We start from the raw sequence: 12286 nt of genomic DNA, 5'->3' as shown, positions 1-12286 counted from the left end.
TGGGAACAGGGGTATTGAGTTTGGATGATCGGCCATGATCGTATTAAATGGCGGTGCAGGCTCGAAGGGCTGAATGGCCTACTCCTGCTCTTGTGTTTTTTTAATGTTTCTGTACTTTATCTGTTTTGACTATGATTTGATGCATGGACATTTTTACCACAAGCTTGTGATGATGGAGTTGAATTTGTGGCAAGCAGTGGCACTTGTAACAGCCTATTTTTTTTCTCTGCTGCTTTCTTCACTGCATCCTTAAAGCTTGAATGTGTGGCTATAACCAAAATGTGTATACCATTGTGCTGTACTACTTCCAATAGTCATTCCCCAGGAAGTCGTGACGCAGCTCTACGCTCAATGTATTAACTTAAAGCTGGACTTCATGCATTCTGTTGCATTGGTTTCTTCATCCCACAGGGTGTAGTTCCCACATTTCATTTTTCATGCCAAGTCCCTCCACATTGCAATGTGTTACATCTATTAATGTTAATTTTGTTATGCTGGCTTTGTTGATTTGGTAGGTTTCAGTTAACCAAGTAAATGGAAAATCTACCAGTAGAGCCTTTATTAATTTCAAATTCTAAACAGTTCCAGTTCCTTAATCTTTGCTTCTGGGTGTCTGAAGAAAGAAGAACTCTTTGTTGCTTGATTGACATATTCTTGAATTGAAGTCTTTAACAGCATATGTTGCCAGTCAGTATAGAAGCAGTAGTTGCTCACTTCCAGTTCAATAATTGAGATTCTGGTAAATCCATTCAAGTAGGAAAAGCAGTATTTTTAAAAAAATTGTTGGCCTGGGTAATGTGGCGTCCTTAAGCCAGACTTTAGGATTTGTGTAAAAATATGCAAATTATGCCTTTAAAAGCTACCTTGACTTAATTTCGGTATATTTTCCGGTGTTGTGCAAGGGCATACCTACTTGGAATAGAAGTGTGTAAAAAGTTGTCATCTTAGATCATGTTTGCTATGATTCTGTGTCTAAAATGCAATTGTTTTTCCAGCTGCCCTTTGCTATTTGAGTCCCTGAACCAAGATCTCTCAATTCCTAGAAGTATTCCACAGGATCAAAGGACTGTCGCTAAATTTGCGTTCATTGCTTTTGTAGAGACCGCGTACTCCAAATCTAGTTGATGTAAGCTTCGATGAATTGTTGTGGTCTATATTTTCACCCAGCTGGGAAAATTGTGTGCAATACAAAGTGAGTGGGAACATTATTTGGTGTAGTCTAAGCCTGGGACATGAATTCTGTGTCTTTTATTTCACGGATGTTTAGTGGTTTCAGCTGTTGCACTGGAAGAACATTGGAGGCTGCTTGGTTTACAAGAGTTTTTTTTTAAACCCTGAAGTAGCTACCTTATAAGTGGCAAGGTTCGTACTACTAAGGTTTTAGTGGTGTCATTTCTTAGAAATTACTAATTAGAAAGTGCTGTTTGGACAGAGTGTGAGGCTGTGAGTTCGTGTGTGAGGGACTTCAATGACAAAGGGAAGGAGGTGCTCTGGTCTCTCTCTTCTGCCTTTTCAGTCTCCACGGTACTGGGGAAGAAGCTGATTGGCGAGTAATTGGTAAGTTATTCTACTTAGTAAATTAACAATAATTAGTTTGTAAAGCTAAGATATGGCAGGGCAGCTCGGCCTAATGGCATGTGCCTCTTTTGGTATGTGAGAAGTCGTGGATGCACCATGTGTCCTTGACAAACACATCTGCAGGAAATGTTACCAGCTGCAGAAGCTTGAGCTCCGGGTTTTGGAACTCGAGCAGCAGCTGGAGTCACTGGTGCATCCGCGAGGCAGAGAACTACGTGGATAGCACATTTAGGGAGCTGGTCGCACCAGAGATTAAGAATGTGCAGGCAGAGAGGGAATAGGTGACTGTCAGGCAGTCTAAGAGAACCAGGCAGGTAGTGCAGGAGTCCACTGAGATGATCTCACTTGCCAACCGGTTTTCCATTTTGGATACTGATGAGGGGCGAGGGTTCCTTAGAGGAGTACAGCAGGAGCCAGGTCCGTGGCACCACTGGTGACTCAACTGTACAGGAGGGAAGGAAGAAGAGTGCAAGAGCAGTAGGGAATTCGTGAGTCAGGGGATCAGACCGGGGTTTCTGCTGCCACAGTGTGATACCAGGATGGTATGTTGCCTCCCCAGTGCCAGGGTCAAGAATGTCATAGAGAGGTTGCAGGACATTCTGCTGGGGGAGGGTGAACAGCCAGAGGTCATTGTTCACATTGGTACCAACAACATAGGTAAGATGAGGGATTAGGTCCTGAAAGCAAAGTTTAAGGCGTTGGGAAATAAATTTTAAAAAGGACCTCAAAAGCCGTAATCTCAGAATTACTCCCAGTGCCACGTGCCAGTGAGCATAGGAATAGGAGCATTAAGCAATTTAACACATGGCTGGAGAATTGGTACAGGAGGGAGGGCATCAGATTTCTGCGGCATTGGGATCTGTTCTGGAGGAGGTGGGACCTGTACAAAATGAATGGGTTGCACCTTAGCAGGACTGGGACTAATATCCTCACAGGGAAATTTGCTAGTGCTGCTGGGGAGGGTTTAAACTAATTTGGCAGGGGGTTGGGAACCGAAGGGGGAGCTCAGATTGGAGGGAAGCAAAACTGGTAACAGGAAGTAGAGAAGTAGTCAACGAAATTGGAAGGCAGGCGAAACGAAGGCAAATATCAAATAGGATCGGAATGAGGAATAATGTTAAGACAAAGTCAAGGGCACTCTATCTGAATGCATGTAGCATTCGCAACAAGGTAGATGATTTGAAGGCACAAATAGAGGTAAATGGGTATGACTTAATTGCCATTACAGAAACATGGTTACTGGGTGACCAGGACTGGGAACTAAATATTCAGGGGTATTCATTTAGGAGGGATAGACGGAGGGGAAAGGGAGGTGGGGTAGTGCTGTTAGTAAGGGATGAGATCAGTCTATTAGTGACAAAGGTCCTTCGATCGAAGGAACAAGATGTAGAATAGTTTGGGTGGAGCTAAGAAACAGCAAGGGGCAGAAAACATTGGTAGGAGTTGTTTATAGGCCACCAAACTGTAGTGGTGATGGGCATGGTATAAATCAGGAAATTAGAGCTGCATGTAGCATGGGCAATACAGTGGGCAATAATGGGCAACTTCAATTTACATATAGATTGGGTAAACCTAATTAGCACTAATGCTGTGGAGGATGTATTCCTGGAATGTGTAAGAGATGGGATTCTGGAGCAGTATGTTGAAAAACCAACTAGGGATCGGGCTATTTTGGATTTGGTATTATGCAATGCGAAAGGGCTAATTACCTTACTGTAAAGGAGCCATTAGGAAATAGTGACCACAATATGATAAAATTTTACATTAAGTTTGAAAGAGATATAGTTTATTCTGAAATTAGGGTCTTAAATCTGAACAAAGGAAACCAAGAGTGCATTGGGGCAAGTTGGCTATGGTGGATTGGGAAAATACATTAAAAGATTTGACGGTAGACAAGCAATGGTTGGTATTTAAACAAGTGTTACATGGTTTACAGCAAATATACGTTCCACTAAAACACAAAAAGCCAACAGGAAAGCTGAATCATCCGTGCTTAAGAAAAAAGTTAAGGATTGCATTAGGTCAAAGGAAGTGGCTTATAAGTTTGCCAGATAAAGTGGTAAGCCCAAGGATTGGGAGCAATTTAAAGTCCAACAAAGGAGGACCAAGAAACTGATAGATTCATAAATCCCTTTTCCTTTTATCTAAGCTAGCTAAAAATATAAAGGCAGACTGTAAAAGCTTCTTTAGGTATGTGAAAAGGAAATGATTAGCAAGGACGAATGTGGGTCCATTGCACGCGGAGGCAGGAGAGTTTGTGGTGGAGAATGAGGAAATGGCAGAGAGACTAAACAATTACTTTGTGTCTGTCTTTACGGAGGAAAACACAGAAAATCTGCCAGAAATATTGGGGAACCAAGGGACACATAATGAGGAACTGAGAGTAAGTAGTATCAATAAAGAGGTAGTACTCGAAAAATTAATTGGATTGAAAGTAGATAAATCCCCTGAACCAGATGAGCTGCATCCCAGAGTATTGAAAGAGGTGGCTATAGAGATAGTAGGTGCATTGGTGGCTATCTTTCAAGATTCTATAGATTCTGGAAGGGTTCCTGCAGTCTGGAAAGTAGCAAATGTATCCCCACTATTTAAGAAGGGAGCAAGAGAGAAAACGGAGGACGACAGACCTGTTAGTTTGACATAAGTAGTAGGGAAAATGTTGGAATTTTTTATGAAGGATGAGATAACTGGACACTTGTAAAATAATGATATGATTGGGCAGAGTTGACATGGATTTGTGAAAGGGGAATCAAGTTTGACAAACCGGTTGGCATTTTTTGAGGATGTTACTTGTAGCATAGATAAAGGATTTAGATTTTCAGAAGGCTTTTGATAAGGTCCCACACAGGAGGTTTGCAAACAAAATTAGAGCACATGGGATTGTGGGGTAATATACTGCTATGGATTGAGAATTGGTTAACAGACAGAAAGCAGACAGTAGGAATAAATGGGTCATTCTCAGGATGGCAGGCTGTTACTAATGGGATACCGCAAGGATCAGTGCTTGGGCCACACTGTTTACAATAAATATAAATGTAATATTTCAAATTTTGCAGATAAAACAAAACTCGGAGGAGGATGCAAGGAGGCTTCAAGGAGATTTGGACAGGCTAGTGATTGGGCAAGAACATGGCAGATGGAATATAATGTGAATAAATATGAAGTGATCCACTTTGGTAGAAAGAACAAAAAGGCAGAGTATTTCTTAAATGGTGAGAGATTGGGAAGTGTTAATGTCCAAAGAGATCTGGGTGTCCTTGTTCATGAGTCGCTAAAAACTGGTATGCAGGTGCAGCAAGCAATTAAGAAGGCAAATGGTATGTTGCTCTTCATTGCAAGAGGATTTGATTACAGGAGTAAAGATGTATTGCTTCAGTTGTATAAAGCAATGGTGAGATAAATATGTCACGACCGACCGCTCCAGTCAAAGCCCCCAATCGCCTAACATGTCATTTAAAACTTTCCAAATTAAATAAAGACCCAGTCCATCTATTAATCCCCAAATGGGGCTAACCAAACCAAGTGTCTTTAAATCAACAAAATGAATTCTTTAATTAGAAGATCTAAATTCTTAAACACTATGAAGATGTAAACAACATTGAAGATAGAAAAAATTAGAGTCCTTGCAAATTTGCAGTCCAGTGTTGCTTGAAGTCCTTAGTCATCCGATGCGGGAAAAAAGGTTCTTCCACAGTAGAACAGTCTGTAGTCTAACTGTAACAGTAGGTGATGCTTTTCTTCAGTGAATTTCAACAATTAATAACTTGCATACACTTTCAATAGAATCAATCTGACAGAGTTTTTGAGGGATAAAAGATTGTCACAGTCTAACTTCCGTTCCTTCAGTTTAAATTACCAGAGATCTCTGTTTTGGCTTAACTTTTTTAGAATTTTGAGATAATTACCAGACAAAAATCCTATTTCTTCAGTTTAAATGGTTGAGAGCTCTTCTTCTAAGTGCTGTCATCACAGCTGTCTGTGTCCGTGTGTCCTCTGTGTCTGTGTTCTGTTAGAACAAACTGTCTTCAACTAAAAAGCCAGTTCAAAATTGAGTTGTAACAAATGTATCACTTAATACTGACTCCCAATGGCTATATCTGTGGTAACGAGAATGCACCCTTTTAATCGCAGTCTCCAAATGGCTGTTTCTAAGGCAAAGAAAATGCACCTTCCTATAACTCCTGAGGCTTGCTGGTTCTTAAAGCAATACTGATCCTTTGCCAGCCTTAAAGGCAAACCGCATCTTCCCGGAAACATCTACAGGACCGTGACAATAAGTATGAAGTGATCCACTTTGGTAGAAAAAACAAAAAGGCAAGAGTATTTCTTAAATGGTGAGAGGTTGGGAAATGTTGATGTCCAAAGAGACCTGGGTGTCCTTGTTCATTAGTTACTAAAAGCTAGTAAGCAATTAAGAAGGCAAATGGTATGCTGGCCTTCATTGTAAGGGGATTTGATTACAGGAGTAAAGATGTATTGCTTCATTTGGATAAAGCAATGGTGAGACCCCACCTGGAGTATTGTGTACAGTTTTGGTCTTTTTATCTTAAGAAGTATATACTTGCCATAGAGGGGGTGCAGCGGAGGTTCACCAGACTAATCCCTGGGGTCTTAGGATTGTCTTATGAGGAGAAATTGCAGAAACTGGGCCTGCATTCACTAGAGTTTCGCAGAGTGAGGTGATCTCATTGAAACTTACAAAATTCTTACAGGGCGTGACAGGGTGGATGTGAATAGGATGTTTCCTCTGGCTGGTGAGTGCAGAACCAGGGGACACAGTCTCAGAAATAAGCAGGCCATTTAAGAGTGAGATGAGGAGGAATTTCTTTACTTAGAGGGTGGTAAATCTGTGGAGTTCTCTACCCCAGAGGGTTGTGGAAGCTCAATCCTTGAGCATGTTCAAGACCAAAATCGATAGATGCCTGAATACTAACGACATCAAGGGATATGGAGAGAGTGGGAAAAAATGGCATAGATTATCAGCCATGATCTGTTTGACAGAGCAGGCGCGATGGGCCAAATGACCTACTCTTGCTCCTATTTCCTATGATCCTATGACTCTAGAATGCAAAAGCATGGTTAGAATTGGGTGAGTAGTGGACACCATTGATGAGCTGAATAGCATCTTTCTGTTTTGGAAACTTGACATTGTGACTGCAAGAAACCTAGCTATGTCTGAGCTTTTGATTATTGAGATTACTGCTTATCATTTTCCTGTTCCATCTGTTGATGCACTTACAACCTCACTACCCCTGCTCCCCCTCCTACCCTGTCATATCCCTAGGAAAAAATAATTTTATCCCTCACTCTGTTCTTCAACGAACTCTCAACTGCCTTCTGTAGAGCACCACTACCTCTGTCAAATTGCTCATAAACTCCCATGGTTCTGTTTTGATGCTTTAAATACTGATAAGTCGTTCATGTTCTCCATCACTTGTGTTTCATCACTATTGCCTGAAAACTTGAGCGTGCACAGCACTAAGGTCTGGTTGCCCACTCCCACATCTAGCTTGATCATCTCAAGAATAACTTATCAATGTGGAGCTTCTCTCCCATCTTTCCCCCCGCCCCCCCCCCCCCCACCTCTGCCAATCCCTCCCCCCTCCCCCCTCCCCCTTCACTGCTAATTTTCGACAGGCCCCACTTTCTCACTTGATCCTGACATAAACACCCCACTGCACAACTAACTTTCCTTGTCCGAGTCCTCGCTGTTATTTAATGGATGATGTGGGCAGGTATTGTTCCTCTTCCCTTAAAAACTGCCATGATCACCCACCTTTGACCCTTCATCCTCACTGCCTTGTTTTTTTTTTGCTTTTTTTGTGTGTTCTAGCATAGCCAGTAGTCAGTAGAACTCTAGCAATACTTCATTCAATACTTGCTTCACATCTTTGGCCTTTCCTTCTCTTTATTCACATGTTGCTCCTCAATGATGGATCTTTAGGCAAGGGGCAACTCTACAAACAGCTTGCTCTACTTGTGATTCATGGTCTCTGCTGCACATTCATCTAATTTAATACCTACCAAAAATCCACACTCTTGCTCCTCCGTACACATTTCAAGCTACATAATGGAGCTGAGCTAGACAAAGCCCCATGTCAGTGACCTGAAGCTTAAATGCTGACATAACTTAAATGTTTGTTACCCTCAAGTTTGTGTTTCAGATTCCATTGATAATCTGTTTGGCTATAGTGTGATGTTAGGGTTCTGTATAGTAAAATGTGTCTCTGAGTAATGTTCAAGTAAAAGCATGCTTATCGATCACTGTTATATAATCTTGCTAAGCAACTCTTCAGAATTTAAAATCTAAATGAGGCTTCAGCCAAAAACACAATCACTACCAGGAAATTGTGAAGCACTTCAGAATGCTGGCAATGCAGCACACTGGCATCATGAGCCTTTTTATTGAGTTATTGTGGAACCAGATGTTTACTGCCTCTAAATGGGTGATTTCCTGTCTATATTTCCTGTGCATTTCTCTTGTATCAGCAAATTGCATAGGGAAAATGCTGAATGAATGCTTTGCAATTTTATGTCGGTGTTCAAGCCATTCTCAATCTTTTAATCAGAAAGTATTGAATGTGTAACTTGGAAAATAATGACTTTTGATGAGATTTTATTTCTAACATGGTATTTTTAACTTCCTCTCAGTTCTCTGAAGCATTTTCTGTTACCAGTGATGAATTGTGTCAGTGCCCTTGTTAACTTCTAAGTTTGAGGAAATCTCCTCAAGATATTGGTTGTGTCTCACTTGGTTCAGGGAGCTTTTAAAAAAAAAAGGCTTCATTCCCGGCACCTGCACCTCTCCACCCCACCCCCACCCTCCCCCAAACCCCTTAAATTTTTCATCTCTTTCTTCTCCCCCTGTTGGGCATTGGCTGCACTTGTGTAAGTCCTAATGATTCTGTGTAGCACCTTGGGATATTTTTCGACATTTAATACTACATTTTTGCTGCTAGTTGTTAACAATTGGCTACATGGTAGCATTGGCAGAGGCCGAGATGCAGGTTACATCCACTTTAACTATTTGAAATGGTGCTGGCACAAGGACATCTGAAGAAGTGGTATAAAACCAAGGGAGAATATACTGGTACAAATGGCTGTTCCTGCTTTTCAAATTGTTTAAGGAATCACAACAAGGGACATCTACACCCATAGTCAGGTTTTACAGAACTTTTTTTTAGCCATTTTAAAAGTTGCCAAAGAAATTCAGTAGCCGTTAAATATTTGATTTATTTTCTTTCACAGCTATGCGACCAAAGCACTTAATCGTATTCATTAATCCTTTTGGAGGGAAACGATTGGGAAAGCAAATATATGACGATAAAGTAGCCCCTCTGTTTCGGTTAGCTTGCATTACTGCTGAAGTGATTGGTGAGTTACTGCCTGCTCATTAAATTAGTATTTTAATAGTTGATCACTACAATGTAAGGAGTGGGGAAACTACATTAATGACTGCTTTCAGGCTAAACTGTCTAGTGTTGTAATAATAAATGTCTGTCAATGTGGTGCTGTCTATTCATTTAGGAAGGTGTCTGTGACTTGGTTTTTTAAGGTTGTAACAATGGTTGTTTCCTCTTTCACCGGTTACTTCCCCAGTCTTCATTCTCTCTTGAGATGTCAACCACTTAATGGGGTGAGGTTGCATGAGTACTGGTTGACCTATGGCTGAAGTGACCAATCCCAACTGAACAAGATACTTTTTTTCTTTCTATTGTCCACACACGTGCACCTGCTAACAACCAGGTTTGTTGAATAAGGATCAGAAATAGAAGCCTTGCCAATTCCCCTTTGTTACAACCAAGGCGGGAGGAGCGCACTGTCTTTCCTAGTTCCACTTCTCCACAGGTCACAACAACTATTTAAATGTTTACTCAGTTACCAATACAGCCAATCATATACTCTGGTGTATTTTATTCTGGGGTGAAAAAAAATAAACAGGCTTCTTTAATATTCCACAGAATTATCAGTTTATTATAAAACAAGACTTAACCAGTAATGAAGCAAAGCATTAATACACCAGTTACATTTTTTAAAAATCCCCAATTACACTATCACATATGATGGGAAAAAATAGAGAAATTCAGTCTGCAGAGGTCTGTTACAAAAAAGACAAAAAAACTACTTTGGCCAAATATTAATTCTTGACGCAAAAAGAAAGAAGATTTGGAAGGAAGTCAGTTGTCCCTTTTTTGGTCTGGTATACGGAGACGGGTCACTGGGATCATTTCTGAAGAAGACCATTCTGGAGATGTCAAGAACTATTCTAGTAGGCTTTCTAGGAGAATTGTGGCATCAAGGTTTTTCTGTCAGCATAAACTTGAATTGCAGAATTTTTTTAGCTTCTCAGGAGCTATATAGCACCAGAAATTTTTTTTTTCCCACACTGGATCTTTGCAGGATTTCTTCAGAAAGGTAGAGGAGGAGGTCAACTGGGTGATTTCTTTCTTCCTTAGCAGGAGAACACCAGCTGTGTTCAAACCGTTCGCAATTCAACTAAAGTTGAAAACTCTGTTCAAACCCCAAACGGAGAGTGGACCTCCTGACCTCCACAAACCTGGACATGTGGCTTCTCTGTCATCATTTTCCCCAGGTCACCAAGGGCTCCACTACCTACCGAGCCTGACCCACAGGTGGTTTCCAGCACTCAAACAACATCTTGTCCTGTCAGTGAACTTGGTTTAAAAAAAAACACATCCATGGAATCTCTTCAATTTTAACACAAATCCTCAAAAAAAAAAAATTTTAAATGGAAGCATTTTCATGACACCTTTAACTCTGCATTAAGGGCAATTATAGTATCCATTACGCAGATTTAGCACAGATTGGTAATGAAACTTGGGACCACCTTCCATTTTATAACTTAGCAATTCACTGCTTTATCCAGGTGAGCAACTATTAAACTTTACTGAAGTCACTTAGAGTTAGTATTTATTTAGTAATGAGCTCACCTCCAGATAATCTTGGACTACTTGAGGTTTTCTTCAGCTACTTTATATCTCCAATTAGTGAAAAGTCATTTTGGCACGTCCACAATTTGCTGAACTGTAAACCTTGAATATCACAAAGTTTTTAACTGTGCAGGGAAAAAAAAGTGACCTGATACTTATCACTTTTTAAAACCTCTGATCCTGACTGACTTCAACAATAAAACGCCATGTTACGACCAGGTGAGAAAGAGGTCTAGGGTTCCCTTTCAGCCTTCACCTGGTCTTACTGTAACTAGGTATAATTTTAAACACACCATGCTTTAAGCTCCCCTTGGTGAATCCTTGTTCACCACTGCTTTCCAATTATAAGGCAAAGAAACCAGCACAAACAGGCTTTCTTAGGTTTGAAGACGGAAAGTTGAAATTTATTGAACTTGAACTTAAACTCTAATTCGGTTGACGCCTACGGATACACAACACGCCCATGCTAGCATGCATACGTGATGCATGCAAATAGAGACAGAAAAGAGCAGAAGAAAAACAAAAGTGAAAAGTTTGAGGCAAAATCTGAAGAGTTGTCGTTACGGTTCTTCGAGCTTACTGTAGAGTCCTTGCTGTTCATTGGGGCCAGTATTCCTCTTAAACCTTGTTCGCTGTAGGAGACTTTTCTCTCTTGGGGTTCACGTGTCTTCAGTAGATTCAGAGGCTTGTGAGAAAGAGATGGGAGCAGACAGAAGAGAGATCTTCTCAGTCCAGAAGCAAACCGACTTTGAGTTCAAACTGTTTGTACAATTCAGAAAACGCCAGGTTGCCAAGCAGGTTAGTCATCTGACAAACCGGTCTGACCACGTCTTGGATTGTCTCACCTTAGCAGTCTCAAATGCACCTCTTACACACAATACCTGGTGATCAAGGTCCATGGTGGGTTGAATTGTCGGAGAATGGTCCTTTGTTCTTCCAATCACCATCTGTCAATATGCAAATATCTTTTCCAGCCACGGCTGATCTGTTTAACGAGACCTTTCTTCACTCCAGTAACAGTTTAAAATCAGTGTTCATGACAAAATTAATGTACCTCATTCTTGGCAGGTGGGGGCCTAGCATGACAACCAAAATAAATTTTAATGAGTGACATTTTCTAACAAAAAGTGTGCTATTCTATTTTGAAGTGATGCAGCTCATTTATGCTGTAATAGTTAATGTATAATTAATTTTGAGCTGTAAAACTTAGTGGATGCAGAGAAGCTCAATAATTGGCCTAACTGGAATGTAATTTAGCTAAGTACAAAATGAAGAATATACTTCGCCAAAAAAAAATTGGTTACAGGATGAATGAATTAAGCTTGATCTTAGTAATGGAGTAAAACGTTTTGGGAGTAGTTGCAGCCCGGTGTTTAGAGGTAGCTTGGTAGTGTGAGATGAAGAAAAGTAAAATGATTTGGATGTTGGCATGTATTGGCAGAGATGTGGAATACAATTTTAAGGGATTTGGTGTATTAAATAATTGCATTTATTTAACACATCAGCATTTCTTCGCATAGTGATTGTGTTGACTGTTCAGTAAGCAAACAGAGTAGCCATTCTAAAGAACAAAAAAAACTTGGATTTATGATGCCTTGCCATGTCATTGAGACATCCCAACGTGCTTACCAAAAATTGAATTATTTTAAAAGTGTAATTACTAATGTGGGCAAATTTTGGTATCCGTTTTGTGCACAATAAATAGAAATAGTAAAAATGGGAATATGCTATTCAGTCCTCAAGACTACTCCGCTACC

At 40.4% G+C, this 12286-nt stretch overlaps 1 protein-coding gene across 4 annotated transcripts in view; it reads left to right on the top strand.

Moving 5' to 3' along the window:
- Positions 1-12286, top strand: part of cerk (ceramide kinase) — an 81537-nt gene that overhangs the window by 22575 nt on the left and 46676 nt on the right. For all 4 annotated transcript variants that reach the window (XM_068059133.1, XM_068059132.1, XM_068059131.1 and 1 more), the window contains one exon: positions 8827-8952. In XM_068059133.1, coding sequence (XP_067915234.1) covers positions 8827-8952 — 126 coding nt within the window. The remainder of the gene's footprint in view (positions 1-8826; positions 8953-12286) is intronic.

The sequence above is a fragment of the Heterodontus francisci genome, chromosome 27 (genome assembly GCF_036365525.1).
Source record: "Heterodontus francisci isolate sHetFra1 chromosome 27, sHetFra1.hap1, whole genome shotgun sequence".
NCBI classification, from domain to species: Eukaryota; Metazoa; Chordata; class Chondrichthyes; order Heterodontiformes; family Heterodontidae; genus Heterodontus; species Heterodontus francisci.
Note: the sequence above shows the minus strand (reverse complement) of the source record. Positions and strands in the feature narration are given on the sequence as shown.